General features: G+C 42.3%; 1 protein-coding gene across 1 annotated transcript in view; it reads right to left on the bottom strand.

Moving 5' to 3' along the window:
• Positions 1 to 26,931, bottom strand: part of SYTL4 (synaptotagmin like 4) — a 975,777-nt gene that overhangs the window by 165,850 nt on the left and 782,996 nt on the right. Inside the window, exon 13 of the mRNA XM_044057514.1 lies at positions 23,164 to 23,325. Within this exon, the coding sequence (XP_043913449.1) occupies positions 23,164 to 23,325 (162 nt within the window). The remainder of the gene's footprint in view (positions 1 to 23,163; positions 23,326 to 26,931) is intronic.

Raw genomic sequence — 26,931 nt, 5'->3', positions numbered from 1 at the left:
TGGACATTCAGAATTTGTCAACATTTTCAGTTTTAGCAGAGACATTAAATATTGCTGATATTTAAGCATATGAAACTGACAATTTAAAGCCGTTACAGCCAAGGTAGCAGAAGTGTAAATTTTTTTCCCCCCATCTGCCCAGTGCCCTAGAATCCCTATCAGAGGGGACAGGGTTTTTCGCAGTGGAAGCTTCGACCCCTTTGGGACCCTGAGATATAGTTTCTGGGTCAGCAGCAGGGTTTTTATATAGAAATTTGTGGGAATCTGGAACCCTGTAGTATCTGTCTGGCTTAACCGGTGCAGGGGGTAAAGAGTCAGGAGACAGGCTGGACTCTGAAAATACATCATCTACTATGTCTAGAACAGGTGGAATAGCAAGAGGTCTGTGCTGAGATAGTAAAAGAAAGTCTCTGAGCCTTTTCTTAGATTCTGAGTAATCTTGGCTCTCCCAGTGAAAGTGCTCCCTCATGGTGAGAAGGGTTTCCCCAAAAGAATAATCCTCAGGAGGAGAGGCTGAAGGAATAGACTCTTCAGCATCAGAATCCTCATAGGGAGAAAAGGAGTATCCCTGCTCAGAAGAGGAGTCACAGGAAATGGAAACCTGATCTGAAGATTCATATTCTGTCTCTTGCCTAGGCCTCTTATCAGGAGGGGGATGGGAACCCCTGATCAAAGTAATTAGGTCTTCGGCCATTTTAAGCATCTGTTTTTTAGGCATGGAAGTCTGTGCTGGAGAATGCTGTACTTGTTTCTTTGTCTTTAGAGCTGCTTTAGTCTTTGCCTTTGAAGCTGAGGTTGGCTTAACATATAACTGTGTAGGTCTGAAAACACCCTCAGAAGCCGATGCCTGCTCAGCGGCTCTGGACCCATCTGAAGGAATAATTTCCGAGTGTCCAATACCCAGAGTATCCAGAAGCCTAGTCGGCTCCACGTGGGAGTCAGAAGCGGCCTGTGGCTCTGAGGTAGCAGGCGTCAGGGGCTGCGAAAGCACCTCACTGAGAACCGGCGAACCGGTGAATGGCCTAGCGGAGGCCTCGTCGTCAGTTTTGGACCTCGGATGCCTGTCCTTTTCCTTGCGCTTTTTAGAAACTCCGGTCGTCGGCTGTTCCGGCGGCATTATATAATTAAATCTTCAGCCAAAGTAATGAAAGGCAAAATCGAACCAACGCTTAATAGTGCGTTGGGTAAATCTAGCACAAAACCAACAGCTAGCAACTTCGTGGTCAGGGCCTAGGCAAGGAATACAGTAAGAATGAAAATCCTTATGAGGTATTTGCTTCCCACAAGAAATACAATTGTTAACTTTTTCTGACATCGGTCTGGAGCAAGAAAAAGTTTCCCCAATGGGGTACTTAGGTTTAATGAAGACTTTGGATCTGAAATTCGGATTTGAAAATCTCTTGAGTCGGCCGACCAGCACTTGCAAACTGCTTTTGCTTCGGGCACCGCATGCCAAGAAAGACTGAAGAAAATGGCGTCGGCTGCATCTTTTATACCCATGGCACACTGACGTCAAGGAAGAGGCGAAAGCAACCGACGCCGGACCAGGACTTTGGAATTCAGGCTGACTGCGGGTAGCCTGCCAGCAGGATAACCCAAGTGTAATGACTGCAACAGTGAAACACAATGAACATCTGAATAAGACAGAGACTAAGCAGTTGATAGGAAAGTCAGTTAGCGGTCAGGTGACTATCACCTACAGTGGGATTCTTTAAGGAAATATGCTTAGAGCTTTTAATTGAAATAAGAAGATATGTCTTTTTAGATTGAGTGGAAGATATTCGCAGTGTTTTGGTGCAAGAACTGAGAATGGATAGCTGGAACACTGAAGTTTAGCTTTTGGGGTCCCCAGGATAAATACTGATAGGGAATGCCTTCTTACAAGTTTATAGTTTCATAGGTAAATACTAAGCTAACTGCCATTTTTAAGCCTAGCCAATGTTCCTTTTTGTGCTCAAATTAACATATCCCATTTAGCTACAGCTCTATCAACCACAGGATAGGTAAGGCAATTACATATTACCCTTAATGAGAATAACTGATTGTACTATGGATAATTTGAGGGGATCCATGCATGGGATAAAGCATTTAGAAGTTGCCTATGTCCATTAGTAGTACAGGGGGCAGTTCTGGGGTAATTTTCTGTTTCCCCATCCATAGATATAAGCTGTGTTTGAATATGGACAGGGATTAACTATGTTTTATGTGTATGGGGAGTCTGTTCTACAGCAACTGTATCCTCTGCGAGATGTAGCTGTCCCTCCAAAATGTTCTCCTGAAGTTGCAGAAGAGGTACAGATCCTTGTACAGAGTACTTCTGATGCCATCTGACTTGCTGATGTGCAGTAAATCCATCATTAATGGATCAGACAATGCCTTGTATGCCAGACACGTCACTTTTTAGCAATCTGTAGGATATGGAGTATATTGACAAGAGCTCCGAGTCCGTCCACGCAGGATATATTTAGGCCTTGTATCCTCTTACTAAGGTATTAGTGCCAGTTGCTGCATGTGCCTGGATAATTGGTACAATGAAGGCTAAGTAAAGAGGGACAATGACATCCCTAGATCTAGATACAATCCCTTTGTTTATAAGCTGTGCAATAAAGAAGGACTTTCTTACAACAACAGACTCATGGCAGTCAAAAGTTATGTCACTGCCCCCATAACTTCCCAAATTCCTAAAAAACAAATCAAATCGGCTCTTAGGGATGTATGGTCAATGTGATAATTCCATAATTCCCTGGGATAGATGACTTTCCCCAAAAAAAAAAAAAAAGCACTAATACATTTTTTGGCATTTACTTTCAGTCCACTATTTTGATACTAGTTGTTTACTTACGACAACCTGTAGGCCGCGGTGGTGCAGCGGTTAGCATTGTCGCCTCACAGCAAGAGGTTCTCCCATTCGATTCTCGGCTGGAGCGCCTTCTGTGTGGAGTCTGCATGTCCTCCCCGCGATCGAATGACTTTTAAAGACATGCAGGTAGGTGCGTGCGTGAATGGGTGTGCCTTCCTTGAAGGTTGGGCGTCGGTCTGGCAACTCGGCACCATAAAATCCACTGCCAATCATTAGGGGACCGGAGTTCCATTGTGGTGACCCCTAACCAGGAAAAGCCGAAAGACTTTTTACTTATGACAACCCTTCCATCTGTATGACAGTCATTTGGGGATTTAGTGACTTGCTCCTAGCTTGCAGTCACCTGCATACTTAGTCCGCCAGAACCCTTTGGTATTGGCTTTTACTTCAGAAAAGCAGAAGCCAAACAGAAGAGGTCCCAGCACAGAACCTGGAGGGTCTTCTAAGGTTTTATAGGTGGAGGCCTTTGAGGTGACTTTTGCTTCAAGAGGTTAGAATGCTTTTAGTTGAAGGAGTTTGAAAAGTGATTTTTATAGGAGTTTATCTCTGATACATAGCCAGTTTGTTTTAGGCAGAGGCATTCATGAGTGTGTGAATTTGTGATAAAGCAACATTTATTTATGATGGTGGTTTGTAAGGGTGGATGTGTTCTTCCAAGAAGCTGAAGCAATATTGGGCAGGGCTAATTCAAGCTGAGCAAGGAGGACTCCCTTGCCACTGGCAGCTCCAGCTGGTACTGTTAGACAACTAGAAAGTTTTCAGGCCTAGGAAAGAAGGGCGAATATGAAATTAAGCATTTGGTTAAATCACATGCCAAGATATTTCAGCAAAGTTGTTGTTTCTATCATTGTGCTGCTAATCTCTCTGATGTTGACAGAGTTTGAAGCTTTGGGTCAGTTTTAGTTTTGGCTGGTGGTTAAATTGTTAAGGGAGTGAAGACCGTATTCAAGTTCAGTTTCAGCCACAGAGTTACAGGCTTTACCTTTATATATGAACATGCTATCTGCATATATAAATTAAGAAATATCGTGGAGGTCCTAAGGCAGTTTTTGTTAAACAACGAAAAAAAGATAAATGCAAAACCAGAACAAAACAGAATGAAGTACCACGGTCAAGTAGGCAAAAGAACAGTCCAAACCAATAGCGAACTGCAGTTTATTGTCCGCTTTCGTCCAAAGACTTCCTCAGAATAAAAACATATCCACAGAAAAAACATTAAATAGCATTCACAATGTGTACTTAATTAACAATCAGCCTATCTAATTAACTGATTATAATTAAAAAAAAAACTAATTTTAGGTAAAACAGGAAGTGATGTCACAACCCTTGTTAATCTTGCTCTTCTTTCAAAAAATTTTTGTTTTCAGTGTTAGAAATTGGCCACTCTGATATGAGAGGAGGCGATTTCAAAAACTATCTGGAACAACGGGAGACCATTTGGCAGATACGATTAAAATCTGATATCTATCCTTGTTTAAATGATGCGATTAATGTAAAATGTTTTTTAAAGCATCGAAAACTTCAGATTAACAAGGGTTGTGACATCACTTCCTTTTTTACCTAAAGTTAGTTTTTTTTTTAAATTATAATCAGTTAATTAGATAGGCTGATTGTTAATTAAGTACACATTGTGAATGCTATTTAATGTTTTTTCTGTGGATATGTTTTTATTCTGAGGAAGTCTTTGGACGAAAGCGGACAATAAACTGCAGTACGCTATTGGTTTGGACTGTTCTTTTGCCTACTTGACCGTGGTACTTCATTCGGTTTAGTTTTTGTTAAACACTGAGAAAAGAGTAAGGGGCCAAGCATGGATAGACTTTTTGACCCTGAAGAGAATACTGGATAAAATGTCTTTGAACAAAGGACATGCTTCTGAGCTTATGCTAATTTCTAGCAGAATATGAAAAGGAGGGGATGTGACTGAGGAGGTCCAAGACCTTGGTAAGATATATATATATATATATATATATATATATATATATATATATATACATACATAAAGAAAGCCCCTCTGTAGTTGCCTTTATCCACAAGTATGAAGTCCTCAGTTAGAGTCCATAGAGCTGCTATAGTCCTACTGCCTAACCAAAAGCCTTTGTACTTTAAGGACAGACGATAGTATTGTCAAATGTATTTTATGAGTTAAATGTACATGACTTTTTCTAGAATTTTACCAAGTGTAAAGAAAATGGGGATTGAACAAAACTGTAAAGGATTTTCAGGCGTCCATTACTTATGGAGAGGTTTCACCAGTGCTATTATTCAAATGTGTGGCAAGGAGTTTTTAGTTATGCAGACTTTGCAGATTTAAAGTAGTGGAACCATATGGAAATCTTTGCAGCAGTATTTGAGCCAGGGATTAAACTTATCAGAGCCAGATGGAGCATCTGTGGGAGTTCTGTCCTGTAAGGTTTCAATGCCTTTGAATGTTATTTTTCTAAAGTAAAAATGTGGTATGAAATAAGTTGGGGAGGGTGATTGAGAAAATGAGGAGGGATATGCATTGGTCTGAGGAAGACTGCCAAATTATTTAAGGAAATCAGGGTATGAAAGTTGGCTTTGACAGCAATGAAGGATTATCTGGAGATATGTTGCTGGGAATGGTTTCACACCTCATCATTAGATTTACTTCTTTCCAAAACTGTTTATGTTTTTCTACAACAGACAACTGCTTGGATTTGCTATGGTTGGCCATGTGTCTGTGCATATATGGCTTCTTTGGAAATATTCTGTAAGGTTATAAAGGCTGTCCAGATCCCTGCTGAGAGGGCTGTTTCCATACAAGCTATTACTTTTCTGTTAATTTGAAAATTGCCTTAGGATAGTTTGTCATCCAGTCATTTCGGTTGTGTTTGAAATAATTTTTGTAAGTGGAAAAATTTGATCTTAGAGATGGAATAGGGTTTAAGTAAACATTTTGGTTGCAATGTTGAAGGCTTTTATAAGAGAAGTAAGAGAGACCCATCTATTGATGAGAAGACAGTAATACATTTGGTGATATAATTGGTGGATTTTTTTTTTTGGTCTCAATGAGTGTAATCCAGGTGGTAATCTGAGAGAATGGCTGCGGATTTTGAAGGTGATGAAACAGTGGTCACTGAAGGTGGGGGTATGAATGATTTGGTTGGAAATAGCTGATGTGTTATTTCTAAGTAAAAGAACAAGGGAGAGTGGGTTGGAATGAAGGTCTGGTCATGTGGGCTCACTTATTAATTGTATCAAGTCACTGATGGCATGGAAAGTACAGTTTTGTACCTACCATAAATGTAGATGTTCGAGTGCTAATACAGCTGCAGTAATCACATATGGGTTCTCTGCAGTCAGGCGGTCCCCCGGTCGGCCGAATTCCAAAGTCTAGGTCCGGCGTCAGTTGTCGTCGCTTTCTTTCCTGACGTCAGTGCGACAGGGGTATATAAGACACAGCCGACGCCATATTCTTCAGTCTTTCTTGCCCCAGATGTCAGGTGCCCCCAGAAGGAAGGAAATACAGAAATTATATATATATATAAATATATTCAAGCAATGCAATGTAATCAAAAAACAGTAGTTGCAAGCAAATACACCATAGGAGGATAACCCAAATTAGGTTGTATGAGGAGGTGTTAGCCCCTAATCCTTTACCAAGAGGGGAAGGAGGTAGGGAAACCTGTACTGCAGCTGTATTAGCACTCAAACACCTACATTTATGGTAGGTAGAAAACTGTACTATGTTCATCGTGCATACAGCTGCAGTAATCACATATGGGTAGAATCCCAAAGCTACGCACAGGGTGGTAGGCACTAGGTGGAACTGGGATGAGCCAGAATGCCCTGCAACACAGCAGTGGCAAAGCCTGCTCTATTTTTGGAATACAAAGGCAGGTGGTAGTGTTTTGTGAAGGTATGCACAGAACTCCAAGTGGCTGCCTCCAAAATATCTTTGGTAGGAACTCCTCTGAGGAAGGCTGTAGAGGTAGCTGTGGCCCTGGTGGAGTGGGATCTGATGCCTGTAGGGACAGATTTCCCATGATAGGAGTAACAAAATCGTATGCAGTGGCCTATCCATTTTGAAATTGTCTGTTTGGTAACAGGCTTCCCTTGAGCTCCTATAGCATAGGACACAAAAAGTTGTTCTGATTTCCTGAAAGGCTTTGTTCTGTCCAAATAGTAACGTAGCTGTCTATGGATGTCTAAGGAATGTAGCAGCCTTTCCCCTTTGTTTTGAGGATTGGGGTAAAAGGTAGGTAAGTGAATGGCTTGATTTAAAGCTACCCTGGATACCACTTTAGGCATAAATGACGGGTTGGTTCGAAGGGAAACCCTGTCCTGATGGAAGATGAGAAAGGGCTGCACAGCCATGAGGGCTTGTAGTTCCGAAACCCTACGAGCTGAGGAAATGGCCAGAAGGAAAGCTGTTTTCCAGGACAAATATTGCAAATCTGTTGAGGCAGCTGGTTCAAAGGGAGGCAATGTTAATTTTTCCAGAATGTAATTAAGATCCCAGGCTGGCACTGGTTGTTTCCTTGGTGGTCTTATATTCTTAGCCCCTCTGAGGAACTGTCTTACAAGTGGGTGAGAGAATAACGGTGGATCCGTGTTGAATTCTGCAGAAATTACTGAGGCATGGATTTTTATGGAGGAAAAAGAAAGTCCACTGTTCAGCAGCTCAGCTAGATACTGTAATACCTGAGGCAAATTCAGTTTTCTAGGGTCCTGGCCTTTTTTCTCATTCCAAGAGCAAAATCGTTTCCATTTTGCAGAGTAAGCCTTTCTAGTAGATGGCCTTCTGGCCTCCAGAATGATGTCCTGCACCTCTTTGGGGAGTAGGGTCTATTGTGGTGTTAAGGAATTTTCCATGCAGCGAGATTGAGTGTTTTCAGCTGACTGTGAAGAGTTTTGTAGCTGTGCTGAGTCAGCAGAAGAGGCATTAGAGGTAGAGGCCAGGGAGGAGTATGTGTTAGGCTCCTCAGGAGTGGGTACCAGTGCTGTCTTGGCCAGTCTGGAGCAATCAGTATCATCTTCGGTCTGTCTGCACTTGCTTTCAAGAGCACCTTGGGCAGAAGAGGCAGAGGTGGGAAAGCGTACACTGTCCATGCTGTCCAACTGAATGAAAGGGCGTCCACTCTCCAGGCCTTTGGGTGAAAGGTCCTTGAACAAAACTTTTCCAATTGGTGATTCCTGTGGGAGGTGAAGAGATGTATGTCTGGCCTCCCCCACGCTTGGATTATCTTTGTAAACACCTGAGGATGCAACTTCCATTCGTGCGGATCTGTCATATTTCTACTTAGATTGTCTGCCAGTGTGTTTTCCAAACCTGGCAAGTACTGTGCTTGAAGTTCGATTTGCCATTCCAGAGCCAAGTTCCAAAGTGTCATGGCTAGTCTGCACAGGGGGTATGAATGTGTTCCTCCTTGTTTGTTTATGTACCACATTACTGTGGTGTTGTCTGTTCTTATCAATAATTGTCCTGGATGCAGGAGGTCCTTGAATGCTGTAATTGCATTTATCACTGCTAGCATTTCTTTTTGATTGATGTGAAGGTGCTTTTCCTTTTGGGACCATTTGCCCTGAATGCACTTGCCTGTCATGTGCGCCCCCCATGCGTAATCTGAGGCGTCTGTTGTGATGATTTGATTTGCTTGAGGCTTGCAGAATGGGAGACCTGTATTTGCTTGACATGCTTGAGCCCACCACAGAAATTCCTTTTGCAAACATGGAATTATTGGTATTATTGTGTCCAAATTGTGGCTGTGTTGAGACCATAGGTTTTTTAGGTACCATTGAAGTTTTCTCATATGCAACTTTGCACATGGGATTAAAAGAATGCAAGATGCCATGAAGCCCAGAGCCTGCAGGATTTTCCTTGCAGTAAGCCTGGTGCAATTTGCTAGTATTTTGAAGTACTGAGTTAGTTGCCCTTGTTTTTCTGGCGTAAGGTAGGCCCATCTGGGTGTTTGTGTACAAGTTGGCACCCAGGAAAATTATTTTCTGAGATGGTGTTAGCCTGGATTTCTCTTTGTTGATTGTGTATCCCAGAGAATTCAGTAACCGTGTTGCATAAGCCAGATGTTCCAGAAGTATATGCTTGCTGTCCGCTTGGATCAGGCAGTCATCCAAATAAGGGTAAATTTGTATCCCTTGAAGTCTGCAGTAAGCAATTACTGATGCCAGGCATTTTGTGAATACTCTGGGCGCAGTAGATAAGCCAAAGGGCAATGCAGAGAATTGATAATGGATTGAACCTGCAAGAAATCTGAGGTATCTTCTGCAGCTTTGTCTGATTGGGACATGCAGGTATGCCTCCTTGAGGTCCAATGTTACCAGCCAAAACTCCTTGCCCAGCATGGGAAGAAGCTGCTGTAATGTGAGCATCTTGAATTTTGGTGCGAGTAGAAATGTATTTAGGATGGATAAGTCCGAAATGGGTCTCCAGTCGGTTCCTTTCCTTGGTACCAGAAATAGTCTGGAATAAAAACCTTCACCTTGTTCGTGAGTAGGTACCTCTTAAATAGCTTTCATGTCCATGAGTTTTGAAATTTGTATTTGTGCCTCTGCCCTTTGATTGTGTGGCAGGTTTGGCATGCCTCTCATTTTTGGAAGAGTGTGAAAATGAAATCTGTAGCCTCTGTTTATGTCCAGGATCCATTTGTCTGTTGTGATGATATGCCAATTTCTTGTAAATAATGCCAGCTTTCCTCCCAAGGGAGCTGCCAGCTGAGACTTGCTTGGCATGAAAAGGAGGAAGTCATTGGGTTTGTTTTCTGTATTGTTGTGTACTGTCTTCGCCACCTCTTGGTGCTGGAGTTTGCCATTGTCTGCCTCTATATGATCCTTGAGATTGTCCTCTGCCCCTTGAGCGCCTGTATCTACCTCTTTGGGGCTTGTCCGTGGCTGGAAAGGACCAGTTTTTAGAAGGCCAATTTCTGCTAAAACGAGGTGGTTGTACCTGTAGAAAAGCCTTGACAGTTTGCATAGATTTAGCTTTTTCTTCCATTTTCCGTAGTATCTCCTCAGCATTAGTACCAAATAGTACATCCTTTTGTAAAGGAGCATCTAGTAGTTTAGCTTTAACATGATCAGGCAAGCTTTGTTCCCTAAGCCAGGCATGCCTACAAACGACTGATCCTGTAACAGCAGCTCTACTTGAGGCCTCTAAGGCATCACAGCCACATTGTAAGGTGTGTTTACCCACTTGTTCTGCACTATGCATCATATCCTGCAATTCCTTCAAATCTGGTTGTTCAGGTTGAGACATTTTATTTCTTAATTGTGATAACAGAAACTGCTGATATTTAAGCATATGGAATTGACAATTTAAGGCCCTCATGGCTAGGGTGGCCGAGGTGTATACCTTTTTTCCCCACCTTTCTAAGAATCTAGATTCTCTTTCGGAAGGTAGTGGATTCTTGGCTGTAGAGGCCTTCATTCCCTTGGGGCCTTGAGAAATGGTTTCAGGGTCAGCGTTATGGCTTTTGAAAAGAAATTGGTGAGAGTAGGGAACTCTGTAGTACCTATCAGGTTTGACTGGGGCAGGAGGCAGGGAATCCAGATTAAGACAAGCCTCCGAGTAAACATCATTAAGTATGTCCAAGACAGGAGGTATAGCCAGAGGTCTGTGTTGAGGTAACAAAAGAAATTCCCTAAGCCTTTTCTTGGAATCAGAAAAGTCTTGGCCTTCCCAATGGAAGTGTTCCCTCAAGGTGTGCAAGGTTTCCCCAAAAGAAAAATCCTCTGGGGGAGATACAAAAGGAATGGACTGTTCTGCATCGGAATCTTCATAAGGAGAGTACGAGTGTTCCTCTACATCAGAATGTTCTGAGAAAATGAAGCCCTGTTCAGAAGAGGGAGAATCTTCCTCCACTCTGGGTCTCTTGTCTGGAGGGGGTTGGGAACCCCTGATAAGAGTAATTAAATCCTCAGACATTTTAAGCATCTGCTTTTTTGGCATGGGCCTGGGGATGGGCCCTGAGCAACAGGCCTCTTGGGATGCATGGCTGATTTGGACTTAGTAAAGGCCTTAATGGAAAAGGAAGATGAGGGCCTAAAGACACCTTGGGTGGAAGTGGACCTGTCCATATTAGGAGGTTCAACACTCATAGTGGCTTCGGTGTTTGTAGTCTGAGTAAGGGCCGAGGTACCTGCGGTCTCGGGTACAGAAGACACCGCCAAGGAAGTGTCGTCGGTAGTCAGGGACTGCAAAGGTGTCTCACTGAGAACCGGACCACGTCCAGCCGGTTTTGGTGTGGTGTCGGTGGAGACCGCGGGCCTCGCGTGTCGGTCCTTGTCCTTGCGTTTTTTGGACAAAACGGTAGTCGGAGTCTCCGACGACATTTTATAATCAAAGGCTTTACCAAAATAATGTTGGGCGAACTCCGCCCGACGCTTAATAGTGCGTTTATTGAAAGTCGCGCAAAAGCGACAGCCCGAGACGTCGTGGTCTGGGCCTAAACAAGGTACGCAGAGGGAATGGAAATCCTTATGCGGTATTTGCTTCCCACAAGAAATACAATTGTTAACTTTGTCTGACATCGGTCTGAGGCAAGAAAAGTTTCCAACGGGGTACTTAGCTTTATAGAAGACTTCGGTTTCCAATTTTTCGTAAATTCAGGAGCTGGCCGACCGGCACTTGCGAACTGCTTCTGCTTCGGGCACCACGCGGCAAAAAATACTGAAGAATATGGCGTCGGCTGTGTCTTATATACCCCTGTCGCACTGACGTCAGGAAAGAAAGCGACGACAACCGACGTCGGACCTAGACTTTGGAATTCGGCCGACCGAGGGACCACCTGATGGCAGAGAACCCATATGTGATTACTGCAGCTGTATGCACGATGAACATCTCAGACATATTATAGTGGGAGTCTAGATTAAAATCTTCCAATAAAATAGCAGTATGTCTGGGGGTAGACTAAACTGATGATATTAATGAGGGACTGAAATTTGTTTAGAGATGAGGTGTGTGGAAGACAGGCGATAGCTAATAGGAATGATTTGTTTGTATATGAGGAGATCTTTAAAAGTATCTGTATGAGATTAGTATCAAAGGTGGTATTAACTTGAACAATAGTCCTTGCGTAAGGTCCCACCTCAGTCTCTCTTGTTTGGTCTTGAATCATAAGAGTAACTGTAAGGATGGTAACAGGTGTGAAAATGTGAGTAGTTATTTTTAAGCCATAAATCAGTGGTACCAACACTATCAGGAAAGTGAGTGGAGTGAAAGGCATTTATTTGATCAAGCTTATTTCAGATGCTGTGGCATTAAATTACTGCACATATGATGAGGGAAGTTGTGTTGTAGTGACTGTTACAGGTTTTAAGTTGGCCAGCATTAACACTGGTTCTTCTAATTAGAAGTATGAGAAATATAGATGTGAACTTGTACAGAAGTTTGGGTAATGTTCTTTAGGTGGGGGTATGACTTGGTGGTGTACAGGATAATGAAGTCACGTAAGCTGGTTAGGTGCTTAGTGTTAAGAATGATGTGTAGCACTGAGAAGGAAAGGATGAAAAAGCATGTTGTAGGTGGATCAGACAAGAATGTGGATATGTTTGTCAAAAATGGCTGCGTGAAGTGGTGCTTGGCTGGTGCAGAGATGGGGTACGAGGTACATTACAAGACAGGAGATTAGTGAGGTGTGGATGCATAACATTCTTGGTGGTTTGGAACATGCAAGTACAGCAGGGTGAAATAGGTACATGATTATGGAAGGGGGTTAAATTGGGGGGAGAGGACTAAGAGGTGTGGGTGGATGTGTACAACAGGATTGGTACAATTAAGAAAAAAGGAGGAGTGAAATGGGCAAATAGATGTAAAAACTAAAGGTTTCTGAGGAATTGAAGACTAAGCAGTCCTGTTGTGGTACAGACAGTGGAAATAAATGTGTGGTACAACACTGTTCTTAAGAAATAGTTTGAGGACTGGTGGGAATGGGGTAACGGGAGGAAAGCTGCAATAAATATTATGAGGCAGGGAGTAGCTGGGGAAAGGGGAGTGAGAGGGAAGAGAAAAGGGTAGTATCCCCTGCATTAGCAGGAGTCAGTGTCTGGATGGATACTCTATTCTTGGATTACATGAAGAAAAACAAAAGATATGGGGAGTTAGCAGAGCTTTGAGACCTTGTGAAAAATAGTGAAAACAATGCAGTTCGAGCAAAGAAAATATGGATCTGCCCACAGAAGGGATGAGAGATGCAATTGGGCTGGACTTCCAGAATCAGGAGCTGTACTGTTGTCATGTCAGCAGCTAACAAACCTTTTATTTTTTTTCTCTCCGAGGGAAACAAATCAAATCAAAATTCAATTTAATAATCTTTGCAAACTTCTGTCACATTAGTCATAGTGCAAGACTCGTATGTTACATGCTTGTTTTCAAAGATAAAGCACAGAACCATAGTGCTGCAAACAAAACCATTGCAGGGAGTGTGACGATGTGAGGTACTGCCAGCTATGCCAGGAGAAGTAGGGTAGTGGATATGTAACATATGCCAGCATAGCTAGCTCGAGTTTTGTAAAGAATTATACTTCATTTATATATCAAGCTGATTTGTACAGGTTCTTGTGTTGAGAATGTATTTGTAAAGCTGCTTGCGTTAATGTACCAACAGTGTATCCTGTTGGACAGAGGAAGAAATGTATATGCATTATTGTAACCGCTGAAATGTATACATTGTAACAGACGACACTGGAAGAGAAGAGAGTAATCTCAATCCACCTGACTGAAAAATAAGAAGAGTAATCTCAATCCACCTGACTGAAAAATAGTAAGAAATTAAAGTACTTAATTTAGACCATAAAGATCGCATCTTACAGTTCCCAATGCAGCCAGAGACAAAGTCTGTACTAGGAAGCTTTCTGCACCGTTTTAATTGCTGCTCTGGAAGGCTGGAGGTTTGATATTGTTTTAGGACTTTCAGGAGCTATAGCAGATCTTAGCAAGGCTGTGTGTGTGTGCGGGTGTGTGTGTGTGTGTGTGTGTGTGTGTGTGTGTATTATTGACACATATGCGATAAATTCTAACAGCTTCTAGCCAAGGAGGGTAGCATGGGAACCAGAAGTCAGATGACCAGATGTATGTGATGTCATTCTGTAAACTAGAACAAAAATTAGGTTTAATACTAGACGAGACTGAAGTCTCATGGCACTCTGTTCTTGGAACCTGACAAGAAAGGACCTTTCACCGATTTCATCTTGCCTTGCTCTAGCAAGTGACAAAGGAATAGTAATTCTTGAGATCAGTCATGAACATATAGTGATATTAGTTCAGTGCTGTTTTTCTGTGTCTGTATGAATCAAATCGTCTGTGTTATTTTAATATTTCTTGTGGCTGAAACTGTGGTGTTTACTGTAAATACATATTTAATATTTTCATGTTCTTTTATTTATTATTAAATATATTTAAACTTTTCATTGTGGCTGGTCTTTTAGAGAATATTTTAATCTCAGAGTATTTGTATGTATTTGGTGACAGCTCTGGTCACTCCTGGAAGCCTTACTTCTGGTCAAACTACCATTTTGTATTACTATTAATCTCACTCTGTATAATTGGGTACCCTTTTAAGAGCCTTAGAGTAGCTGGCTTTGGGGTGTCTGGTGGTGGTGCAACTACCTTATAGTCTGGGCAGAATGGGGTATACCTAGTAAATCATGTCTATATCAGAAGATCTAATGCAAAAATAGTGAACGCTCTTTTATCGAACTTAAAAACGCGAAATCTTAAAATGCTGAAGGAACAGATCGGCAAATTTTTTCACAGGGAAAAAAAAAAAATGTGCTTATCCAAAAAAAAAAACAATGTACAGGCAAAATAAAGTGTGTGGGGGGGGGGCTGCCCCCCACAGTCCCCCAACTTAAATATACCAACTCAGAGATCGCACCACAGTGGAGAAAACAGCAGTCTAGAGAAAGGCCCATAGATTTTTTCCCTGGGAAAAAAATAGATGCTCTGTGCCTTCGAAATTTTCTGGTTTTGCATTTTAAAGTTCAATATAAGACCGTTTGCTAATTTAAGCATTCACTCTTCTGATAGGAACCTAGTAAATCTGTGCCAGCCTTTTCCAGGTGTGTGTGTGTGTGTGCAGGTGTGTGAAAATCAAATCTCAAAAGTGCGTGTGTCAGCTGTTTAGGGCAGTGACAAGAAGCACTGTTTTCACACAGAGGGTGCTGGAGAACTTGGCTTGGACACTTGGCTGCGGTCTCAACTCTGTTTGAAACCGTGGGGAAGTCTCACTGAAGACCTAGAGGGAGACAAACAGAGAAATCAAGACGCCGGACTGAGTGTGTTCCCTGTGTGCTCTTAAGGGAAATTGTGCATGATGCAGAAACCTGCATCAAGAAATACTGGGTGTATCCACTTTTGTTCCAAGTGAATGCCCCTCTCCAGCACCAGTGGTGAGAATTCAGGCTCCTTTAATTACTGGCCCAGAGTGGGGATGTCACAGGAAGGAGCACAATGTACTGCTCAGCTTCTTTTAATTCTCTGTGGTAGAGCAGGTGGGTGCCTTGAAAATAGAAAGGAGATCAAAGCAATGAAATTAGAATGCTAGAGGTAGAAATGGAGGAGAGATCAGAGTTGTTAAAATATTTTGTGCAGCAGACGGAAAGGAATAAATTCATTATATCCAAGTGACGCCTCTAGGTGCAGCTGGAGTTAATGCCTACTGACGCCTTTAGGCATGAAATATTATTTGTTTATATTTGCCTCAATAATTCCAAAACCATGCAATGTACAAGGTTTTAAAATATTTCATCTTAAAGCCTACACAATGGCAAACAAGTGCATTAATATTTGATGTCTGTCTAGTGCAGGTAGATAGATATTAACTGTTGTTTTTATGATATCAATTTATATAGATATAATGTTCACATTTTTCTAAATATCTCAACAACCAACTAACACAGACATAACTCCTTAGACTCATATGAAAGTGCTCAGCTAAATGAATAAAATGCTGCTGACAGCATGTGTGTAACTTGAGTGGTTGTTGAGCTACTGTAGGTTGTTTACAAAATATTACAAATGTAACAGATACTCTGTTTAATGCGACTTTTAAAATTTGGTTTAAGACCTAGAACCTAAAGATTACTACTACTATAAAAATAGCTTCTGCTGAAGAGTTTGCCATTTATACTTCTTTCATAACCCCTATGGTTCAAGAAATATGAACATTTGTTTGAAATGTGAGGACATAATTTGATTCTGTCAAAAGGCTTAGGCTCCATCTATTGGAAGTCACAGGAGAAACTGCCTCAGCTCCATTGGAGTGAATGAGTTAGGGCAGTCAGCTGAGTGAACTATCAAGTACACATATTGTACAAGTGCTGAATTACACATGCAAAACTGCTACAGTAATATAAAGCAAAATGTTACAATCCTACCTAGAGACAAGTCCTTAATGTTTAAAACCACCAAATACTGCAACCAAATGAATTGTTTCATTAGCAGTGGTACTGAGTAGGACTTACTGTGACCCTATTTCCAATACAAGAAAACAAACTTTGCAACGAATCCAACAAGTGACCAGCAGTAATTAATGAACTTGGTTAACACACTTACAGGGTTGAAAAGGTTGTTGCTGCCTAGTGTGAGTAATAGGAGGGGATCAAATGAAGTGGAATACAAGGGGATAAATGATAGTGCAGGGGTGATATAAAAATACTTGACAATTTCTTAACATCTCAACCTCACTAGTGAATAATAGGTGCAGGGCGACATGTCCCAGGGTGGGAATACTGTAACTTTTTGGTCTGTGTCAAGATCAAAGGAACTAGCACATTACCCAAGTACCTCCCAAATTAACAGGAGTCGGTCAGTGTGCACATGGCCATGCTATACTTATATCGCTGGAAGACCAGCTTAAGAAATTGTGTGCAAGTACAGATTTGAGAACCTGTGAGGGGGAAAAAGTCCAAATAGAATAATCAGGATAAATAAAATATGTATCTGCCCATAGGAAAGTACTGAGAGGTGCACTGGTACTGAATTCAGGTACTGACGTTGGAAGAGCAGTTAGAGGTCCTTTTTTTGTATGAGGAAACAAATCAAAGTGAAAATCAGTACAACAATCTGCAGCTGTTGTAGACAAGTACAATGCAAGACTAAATATACTACATGCTTCTCTTCACAGGTAAAACAAAGAACTGGGGAGCTGCAAAAAAAAAATATGGTGACAGCAGACCAACGCTGGCCTGCTCAGCTTCTTTTAATGCCTTGTGATAGAACAGATGGTTGTAGAGTTTGTCGTTGCTTGCTGCGGGCAATGTGTGGAGATGGAAAAAATAAATGCCCCTTTATTCTCAAATCTCTAGTTGTAGGTTGTGCTCCCTGCCAATGTGTACTTTCATCTCTGAAAAATACTGCCTTCCTTGTCTTTCAAGGCCTTTTCAGTACATCTTACAAACTTCTATGCTGTACTCACTTCTCTCTTAATTTTTAAGATGTGACAAATACTTTACTCATAAAACTTATGACAAAGTTATACCACTCGGTCAGCCCTCCTGTAAAGAGTTTTACCCTGTTTATACTGTTGCATAGATGGGGTAATCACAACTACCTAAAGTAGTCAAGATGGGGTCCTAATCTGCAGGCAGTGACAGTAATGCGACACTTCCTGAGAAAGCACTTTTCCCCTTCCATGAAATGATCCCCTCGTATTTTTAATATCTCACAAACAATTTTCACCTGCAAGTAATCAGACAAATTCATTAACAACCTCTTTTCCAATTGTTCTGGTGAAAGTATGGCACCTCATGTGTAGTCTATGCCTTGATTTTACCAATGGTGTATTATGTTGTATCCAGAAGCCATTGAACATTAACTTATCCTTCCAGTTAAGTGTCAATCATTCTCTCCACATCACCGTAAGTGCTTACTCAACTGTATGTTGTTCTGAAAGATCCAAGCAACAATCTCAAACAATGCTTAAAAACCATGATAAATTAGCTCACCATCAACCAACCTGAATCTGAACAGCAGCTATGGTTCTGGAAGAGCCAGTTGGGGGTAGCAGTGAGTGGTTAGTGCATCTAACCTACTCTGGGAGTGTGGCATCAGTGGTCAGGCTGGCTGCTTCACCACATGCATGAAGAGTCTTGCAGGTGATAAATTGTAAACCACTAAATGGATATGTGGGTATGGCTTACCAAAGTGATGGCAGCTCCAATTAGCATGTGGGTGGCAAATGGGGCTAGAGCTTGATAGAGAAATTTCCTAACTGCTCTTAGTCTTGGAGGTGAATGAGGGCACAAAACACTTCCAAAGCTGCCTGAATGATGGCCTTCACGATGGCCTTTACAATCGGTTCTTGCCTCAGTGTCATAGATTACCTAAGTGGCAGGGGAAAATGTGGGCTCAGGACCATTGAGAAGACCATGATAACTGGTGGGCATGAAGGGCAAAAGTACCTAGAGGAAAAAAACTGCAATAAAGTACATCTTAACATACCACTAACATAATGCTGGGAAAAGAAAAAAAATCAGCCTTAAACGTGCAAACATCCTTTTGTCAAAATAAGTTTTGTTTTTTAATTGGAGCTGCCATCACTTTGGTAAGCCAAACCCACATACCCATTTAGTGGTTTACAATTTATCACCTGCAATACTCTTCATGCATGTGGTGAAGCAGCCAGCCTGACCACTGATGCCCCACTCCCAGAGTAGGCGAGATGCACTAACCACTCACTGCTACCCCCAACTGGCTCTTCTAGAACCGTAGCAGCTGTTCAGATTCAGGTTGGTTGAGTCATAGTCATGGCTTTCTCTCTCTACAGCACAGTGAGCTAATTTATCATGGTTTTTAAGCATTGTTTGAGATTGGTGCTTGGATCTGGCAGAACAACATTATTGCTTTGGCTGTAAAAGGTAGCACAAACATATCCTCTTTCTTATAAAGAAAGGCAGCACTTTCTTAACACACAGCACCAACACTAAAGCATGGACTGCAAGAATGGCCCTGCAAAATGAACTGGGATTTATTTCATCACCAACTTAAAGTGGCCACAGACTGCTAAAAACACCTTACTAACCCTGGCACCATGAAGTAGAAGGATGGAGCCATAACTGAAAGTCAGGCTACCAAGGTTCAGTTAGAAGCCTCCGCACTGGAGAAGCCAGACAGGAAGTTTGGGGGGGGGGGGACAGCCCACTTGCCTCTTTGGGGGCAGGGTTGTTTGAAGGCATGACCATTGCTGAAGTTAAGACTCACTTGAAGGAAAATAGTACATCCCCTGCCTGGCATTTCAACACGTGCATGCATGTAGGAGTAGTGTTATAGCAAAAAAATTCACACTACCCCAGTGGCTGTCTGAATAATGGCCCCTCCCAGTCAACTCTTGCCCCCATGATGAGGAATATATGGGCTTAATGGCAGGGAGGTGGCTGCTGACCAGAAAGTTGGGGCAAAAAAACCCCAGTAAATAAGCACCTTGCTATTTCTGAAATAGGTGGTATGATATAACACAGTGAAAGAAAAAAATGAATCCAGTTAATTTTCAATTCCCTCCCCATTTTACATTATCACATGTTCTAGTGCACACACGTACAATAAAGGGGAAAAAAGCACAAGAAAGGTGCTAAAGGGGACAAACATTTATAATCAATTAGCACAGGGGAAAGGGTGACAAAGCAATGGAAATTAAATGGAAGGACTCCAATGGGTTTAAGAAACGATGCACTACAGATGGTACACTAAGAACAAGAAACTGTCTACCACAACAAGGCTACAGGCCAAGAAGCTAGCAACTTAATTCAATAATACTTTGTGTTTCCAGTCCACACCAATCAATGGGAGAAAGAAAAACATTAGTAGGGAGACATGGAACGTCCTGAGAAGAATCTGGAAAGCCAGTCAGTATCAAACAGGTAGCACTGCAAAAACAGCACAAAATGTCTAACTTGTAGAAGAAAAGATTAAAAGATGTTCTGGAGAAGACAGCCACAGAGATATAGAAGCTACCAACACTCTGTCTCTAAACAATGGAGTATGTCCCTTACTTTCTTTGGGCTCATTACATTCACAGACGTACTCAAAACGGGCAGTAAACCTACAATTTTGTGAAGCAATGGTGCCATTTACTCTCTGATTACCAACACATGGACGCTATTTTGCCCTTTTCCAACTACCCTGCCCTGCAGCCACACACTCCACATTCATTCTCTTTGCATTAATGTACTTAGCCTCTCCCTTACCTTCTCACACCTTAAATTCACCCCCCCCCCTCATAAATTCCCTTGTCCTGAGCTTCTATGCACTCTCCTCCCTTTCTACCAACATGTAACCAATAACTCACTGTAACATCAATAAAATCCTACTACCTCTGCCATTATCACTTTCAACACCACTCCTGCACCAACCTGAATAGATCTAACCTTCTCCAGTTTTCTCATAGCCAAAAAAAATTCCATCTTACCTCTTCATTATCCCCTCTGACTTCTAGTATCATCAGCTCCATTCACCACCAGCTGTTATTCATCATCATCTCCCTTTTTTCCCCATTATCTACAGGAGGTCAGGGTATCATGTTAAATGTCGCCATCTCTCTCAATTCAATGCCACACTCCCGCCTTCTTCGACACCCATGCCTGACTATTGCAGATCTTCTTTCACACAATCCATCCACCTCTTTGCTGGATGTCCTCGCTTCCTCTTACCTTCTTCCTGTCTGTCCCAAATCTTCTTCACCAGTTTGTCTTCTGCTTTTCTGCACATGTACCCAAACCACTGTAATCTGTTCTCTGATCTTTTATGCAACTGGAGCTACTTTGGCTTCTGCTCTTATGTCCTCATTTCTTCGTCTGTCCCACAGTGTGATATCCTACCACCCTTCTCAGGCACTTCATTTCCATCACCTCTAGCTTCTTCATCTGCTCTGCCTTTAATGCCCAGGTTCTGTACCATACAGTAGTAGTGGTCACACCACAGTTTTGTATACCTTACTTTTCAGCTTCTCTGGCATTATTCTGTCATATACTACACCTGAGACTCTATGCCAGCTGACTGCAGGCCCACTGATTCTAGCTTTGACCTATTCATTCAGACTTCCCTTCTCCTCAACCACCCCTCCCAAATACTTGAAGATATTTACCTGTTCCACTATGTTCCCTTCTATCTTAATTATCAGCTTCTTCTGATTTCTCCAATTTGCTGCCATTACCACTCTTACCTGTGATTAGCTTTATCCTATTGCCCTCGGTTTTGCATTCCATTCCCCTATCCTTTGCTGAAGTTCTTGCTCAGAGTCTGCCTGTAATGCCATATTGTCTGCATACAAAAACTTTGTTGATCTGTTCCCTCAAACCTGTTTTCTAATGTAGTCCATCACCAGTATGAACAGCAGTGGGTTCAGAGCTGGTCCACACCCACTTCCCCTGGGAACCCCCCTGTGAGGCTGAACACTGTTCGTACTTGAGTCATTGGGTCCTTGTACATAGCCTGCACTAATTTTATCAATGTTACTGGGACTTTGAACCACCACAGTACTGCCCAGATCAGCTTTCTTAGGACCATATCATATACTTTCTCCAAGGCTAGAAATGCCCAGTTGGACTCTTTTCCTCATCTCTAGCTTCTTCTCAACTATCTTTCGCACTGCAAACATTGGATCAGTTGTGCTGCATCCTAATCTGAATCCGAACTGCTCATTTCCCATCTTACATTCTGCGACTCTGAGTATCTGTTTATCAATCAGCCTCTTCAGAACTTTCATGCAGTGTGACATGAGTTTGATTCATCTGTACTGCCCACAGTTGTGGATGTCATCTTTTCTTCTTATACACTGGCATGAGTATGCTTATTCTCCAGTCATCTGGGATATGCCTCTCTCTCTACACTGCTATGAGTACCCTCAGGAGCCATTTCTTCCCCATCTCACCCAGCATCTTTGTCATACCTGCTGTGATCTCGTTTGAGCCTGCTGCTTTCATTGACTTCATTTTCCTTACTGCTACTCATACTTCTTCTAGGGTGGGCTCTTTACTTCTCATTGTAGGCCGTTTCTGGGACAGTACAGCTTCTGTGGGGTTTTCTTCATTCAGAAGCTGCTGAAAATGCTACTTACATCTGCCTTTAACATCCTGTGGACTGGTGAGCAGGTATTTACTGGTATGCCTTATGAAGGCTGTCTGACTATCTTCTTTATCTGTCTTTGCCTTGCAACCTGATATAGTTTCTTTGTGTCATCTACGGAGTCATTTTTCAGATGTTGCTAGAGTGCCTCTGATGCCCTATTCTTTGCTATTGCAACTCCTTTCTTGGATTCTTTGTTAGTCAACCAGTATTCCTTCCTAAGCCTTGTCAATCTTTTCTATTTCCCACTTTTTCCTGCACTCCTCCTTTATTTTGAGGACTTCCCGAACTTCTGCATTCCACCACCAGCTTTTCTTATGTACCTTATTTCCATACCTGGCTCAGCCACCTATTTGTTTTGTAGTCCTCACACATGCTGTTTTGAGATGCTGCATTTCTTCAACTCCACCTCTCTCCTCCTCTTCTTAGGGTGCTAAAGCCCTGAGTAATTCCTTGAACTGTTGTACTTTCTCTCCAGTCATCCTCCAGGTATTCAGCCTGGTCACTGTTCACCTTAGAACCTCCTGTGACCACTGCTTGCAGCTAATTGTGGTAACAAGTGGTTTATGCTATGGGCCAACTGTTTCATTGGAGATGACTTTGCAATCACTGATTCTACCCCAGTGCCTTTTCCTTACTAGGAGGAAGTACCCGAGTTGCATTTTGGCCTGTCTTCCTGCAACCCTCTTCTGTTATTCCCACTACGGTTTCATTTTTACTATATTGTCCTTTTAGGCTTGTACTGAGATTGTCACACCACTTACAGTGCAAAGATCACACCACATCAGCAGCTGTATCAGGACAGTGCACATTATGCTCACTATCATATCCACATTGTGTCCTACTGTAACAGAAGGATACCTTTTCTCTGTGTAATACTACATATGTTTATTAACTGGTAAATGAAAAAGACCAGCTGACCCTCTATATAATGGCATCGTTATGCTTAAATGTTGTGTATGTGCTTTGTACATATAGCAACATATTCACTGTATTCATTACTACCTTACTGACTCTTCCTCTGGCACTTTTCTCCCTAGGCTACTGAAGTTGAATTCTGTCTGATCACTCTTTCCCAGTCAATGAATACAAGTTAATTAATGAATTACACAGCCAAGCAGCTCAGACACACAGTGATCTGAAAACGAAGAGACAGCTGGCCCCAAATATGACATGACTGAAGAGAAACTTCTGACACAAACCAAGGTATAAAGCCAACAGGCAAATGCAGTAATGACTTCTGCATGCAAAGCTACGATAATACCTTTCCATGCAATGGAAGACATTCTTCGGATTTGTTGTCAAAGTTCCAAGAATCCAGTGGAAGCTCCACTTCTCCAAGGAAGGTGTTGCGTCCAAAGCGGTCATAATGCCATACGGAGAGTTGTAATGTTCTCATTATCAGCTGGGACTCGCTGATTTCATACTGCAAGAAAAAAAAGAAAACATAAGTATAAATTTAGAAATACATGGCAAAGACACTTACATAGGGGTGCTGCAAATACCAATCTAAATAAAACAGGAGACGTGTACAAACAGATTCAGAGGTTCATATTCAAATGAATACCTAAGGGGCATTCATATTCAGCTATCTGGAAGTCAGTCATGTTCTTCTACTTTTAAGACCATCACTTCCTGCTGCTTTATCTTCCTGAAAAAAAAAAAAAGAAAAATTCTACAACTATTCCTTAAAATGTACAAGTTTTCACCAGTTCTTTCTGAGCTCTTATTCATGGCACTAGCAGGGAGATGTCTCCATGTTAGGGACTCATAACAATATGGTGTAGGTGCCCATCTTGTACCCTTTCTTCACTTATCCCATTCTAAGCACTGACATCTGCCACATCAGATGAAACAATTATCACAGCCTTGGCAGAAATACAAAACATCTGCTTTGCCTCATGGGTGGCTAATGCCCCAGATCGAGAACCAGATCCCTGGCTCAGATTCTAAATTTTGACCATGGCAGACAGCCAGGAAACTTTCTAATAAAGGAGTCTGTAAAATGAAAACAGATTCCTTTGTTTCAGTTTAACAGGTTAACTTACAGGGGAGAGAGACAGAGAGAGAGAGAGGGTTTAGTAGGACATCCTTCTACAGCAATGATCTGATTCTGTTTGCAGGTTTCAAGTGGGATGGTAAAACAAACCTCTCCCACACACTTACCATCATTCCACCAGCAGGGGGTTGCAACTTCACTGTTGGAAACAAGTACCTCTCCACATCCAATTGTGTGCATCAGCAGCAGCCTGATGCCCATATTAATACCTCAAGAACTCGATACTAAGAAAGATATCTGGGGAGAGCTGCAAATAGCATCAGGACACAAAATACCAGCTTTCCATGTCCTGCACACCACCTGGATCGCAAAGTAGGGTGCATGAGCACATGAAATTGCTATGAAACAGGGAAGCAATCTGGACCTACCAAGGTCCACTAAGGTGCAGCAAAACAAGAACAGGAATCCTTCACCAAAGGTGCTGCCCAAGCAAAGCAAAACTGCAGCAAGTAGATAAGAGGCAGACAATCAACTAGGCTGAGTACATAAAAAAACACTTTAATAAAATCACATATAAAAGCAAAACAGTGTCATTACATAAACACTTTAATAATAAAATCACATATAAAAGCAAAATCACATTGTCATTACGTAAAAAACACTAAGCTGTTGCTGTTACTGTCACTGTTTTTTACGTACTCAGCCTGGTGGACTGTCTGCCTCTTACCTACTTGCTAAGGTTCACTAAGGTGGAGAGTCAAAGATGGAAACTGCTGCCCCAAAACACTATGACAGAGGCAATTTTATATGAACCGCACTCCCTTCTTACCCGAGTGAAACCTTTTCCTCAGTCAACCATTACTGCGGTCTATGTGGTAGGCTTAATTATTCAAAGGAAAGCAGGGGCAGCCTGCCTCCCTCTGCTAACTCTGTTTCTTAAAGTACTGAAAATCATCTTCTCCTGCATGTCTGGCAAATACAGCTGAAGTGCATTTTCTTAAGATGGTTACTACCCCTCCCCCCACCCCGTGCCTGCCAACCATCCTCCTCCATCAAGCAAACGCAGCCAAAGCATCTCTCTCACCACAGACGTACCCAGTACAGTAAAGGCACAAGCCATCGGGGGAGGGGCATCATCCAGGCTGCCTTATGGGTTATTTGTACTTCTGCAACTTATCAGAGGCATGCACCATATAGTGACCATTCTGAATGATCCCTAGGTTGGGAAAGTACAGTTTTGTACCTACCATAAATGCAGATGTTCGAGTGTAAACACTGCTGCAGTCATTACACTTGGGTTATCCTGCCGTCAGCCGGTTCCCCAGTCGGCCTGAATTCCAAAGTCTTGGTCCGGTGTCGGTTGCTGTCGCCTCCTCCCTGACGTCAGTGTGACAGGGGTATACAAGATGCAGCCCACGCCATTTTCTTCAGTTTTTCTTGCCCCAGATGTCAGGTGCCCCCAAATAGGTAGGCAATTCAAATTGCTAGTAAAGTATACAAAAGAAAAGCAAACAACAATTTTCAGTTACCAGCAAATACTCCCCATAGGTAGGAAAGGGTGGAAGACATAGGTACGTACCAGCAAGTAAGAGGGGAAGGAGGGAGGGTAACCTGGACTGCAGCAGTGTTTACACTCGAACATCTACATTTATGGTAGGTACAAAACTGTACTATGTTCATCGTGTTATACTGTGCAGTCATTACACTTGGGTGGAATCCCAAAGCTGAGGTAGGGTGGCTGGTTCTATTAGGCATTAGGGGTGGCTGTAAGGCACTGCAGCACAGCAGTGGCGAAGCCAGCTCTGGATTTGGAGTATAAGGACAAATGGTAATGCTTGGTGAAGGTATGCACAGAACTCCATGTTGCTGCTTCCAAAATATCCTTGGTAGGTACTCCTCTGAGGTAGGCAGTTGAAGTGGCTGTTGTCCTGGTGGAGTGAGATCTGATGCTGCTAGGTACAGGTTTCCTATGGTGTGTACAGCAGAAACGTATACAATGTCCTATCCATTTAGAAATAGTCTGTTTTGAAATGGCATTTCCCTGTGCTCCTGCAGCATATGCTACCAATAATTGCTCAGATTTTCTGAAAGCTTTGGTTTTGTCCAAGTAGAAGCGTAACTGCCTGTGAATGTCCAAAGAATGCAGTAGTCTTTCCCCTTTGTTCTGTGGTTTTGGATAAAAAGTTGGCAAGTGAATTGTTTGGTTTAGAGCCACACTTGATACCACCCTTTGGCATAAACATAGGGTTAGTGCTTAAAGACGCCCTGTCCTGGTGGAAAATGAGGAAAGGTTCCACTGCCATTAGTGCCTGTAATTCTGAAACTCTTCGTGCTGATTTTATTGCCAGTAGCAGAGCAGTTTTCCAAGAGATATATTTTAATTCTGCTGTGTTAGCTGGCTCAAAAGGAGGTAAAGTTAATTTTTCCAAAACAAAGTTGAGGTCCCAAGTTGGAGTAGGTGCTCTACGGGGCGGTCTTATGTTTTAGGCCCTCTGAGGTACTGTTTGAGCAAAGGATTAGAGAAAATAGGTGGATCCGTGTTGTAATGAGCAGAAATGGTAGAGGCATGGATCTTGATGGATGAAAAGGATAGGCCCTTGTCCAGCATCTCAGTTAAATATTGTAGAATCTGAGGAATATTTGGGACAAGAGGGTCAAGGCTGTGAGCCTGGTTCCAGGCACAGAATCTCTTCCATTTATCCGAGTAGGCTTTCCTGGTACTAGGCCTTCTGTCCTCCAGAATGACATCCATAACAGCTTTGGAGAGAGGCATTGCTTGCTTGACTAAGGAATTTTCCATGTAGCTAGGTTTAAGGTCTTTAGCTGGCTGTGAAATCTCCAATTGTTGTGCTGAGTCAGCAAATGAGGGATTTGAGGCAAAATCCAGGGTGGTTCTTGTGCCAAGTTCTTTAAGATTGGGTACCAGTGCTGGCGTGGCCAGTCTGGTGCAATCAGGATCATCTTGGGCTCTTCTTGCCTGGCTTTTATGAGTACCTTTGGAAGGAGAGGTAGAGGTGGGAAAGCGTATACTTG

This window comes from Protopterus annectens, chromosome 15.part0 (assembly GCF_019279795.1).
Source record: "Protopterus annectens isolate FY-2018-M chromosome 15.part0, PAN1.0, whole genome shotgun sequence".
Taxonomy (NCBI): domain Eukaryota; kingdom Metazoa; phylum Chordata; order Ceratodontiformes; family Protopteridae; genus Protopterus; species Protopterus annectens.
The sequence above is the reverse complement of the archived record's forward strand: the minus strand, read 5'-3'. Positions and strand labels throughout refer to the sequence as shown.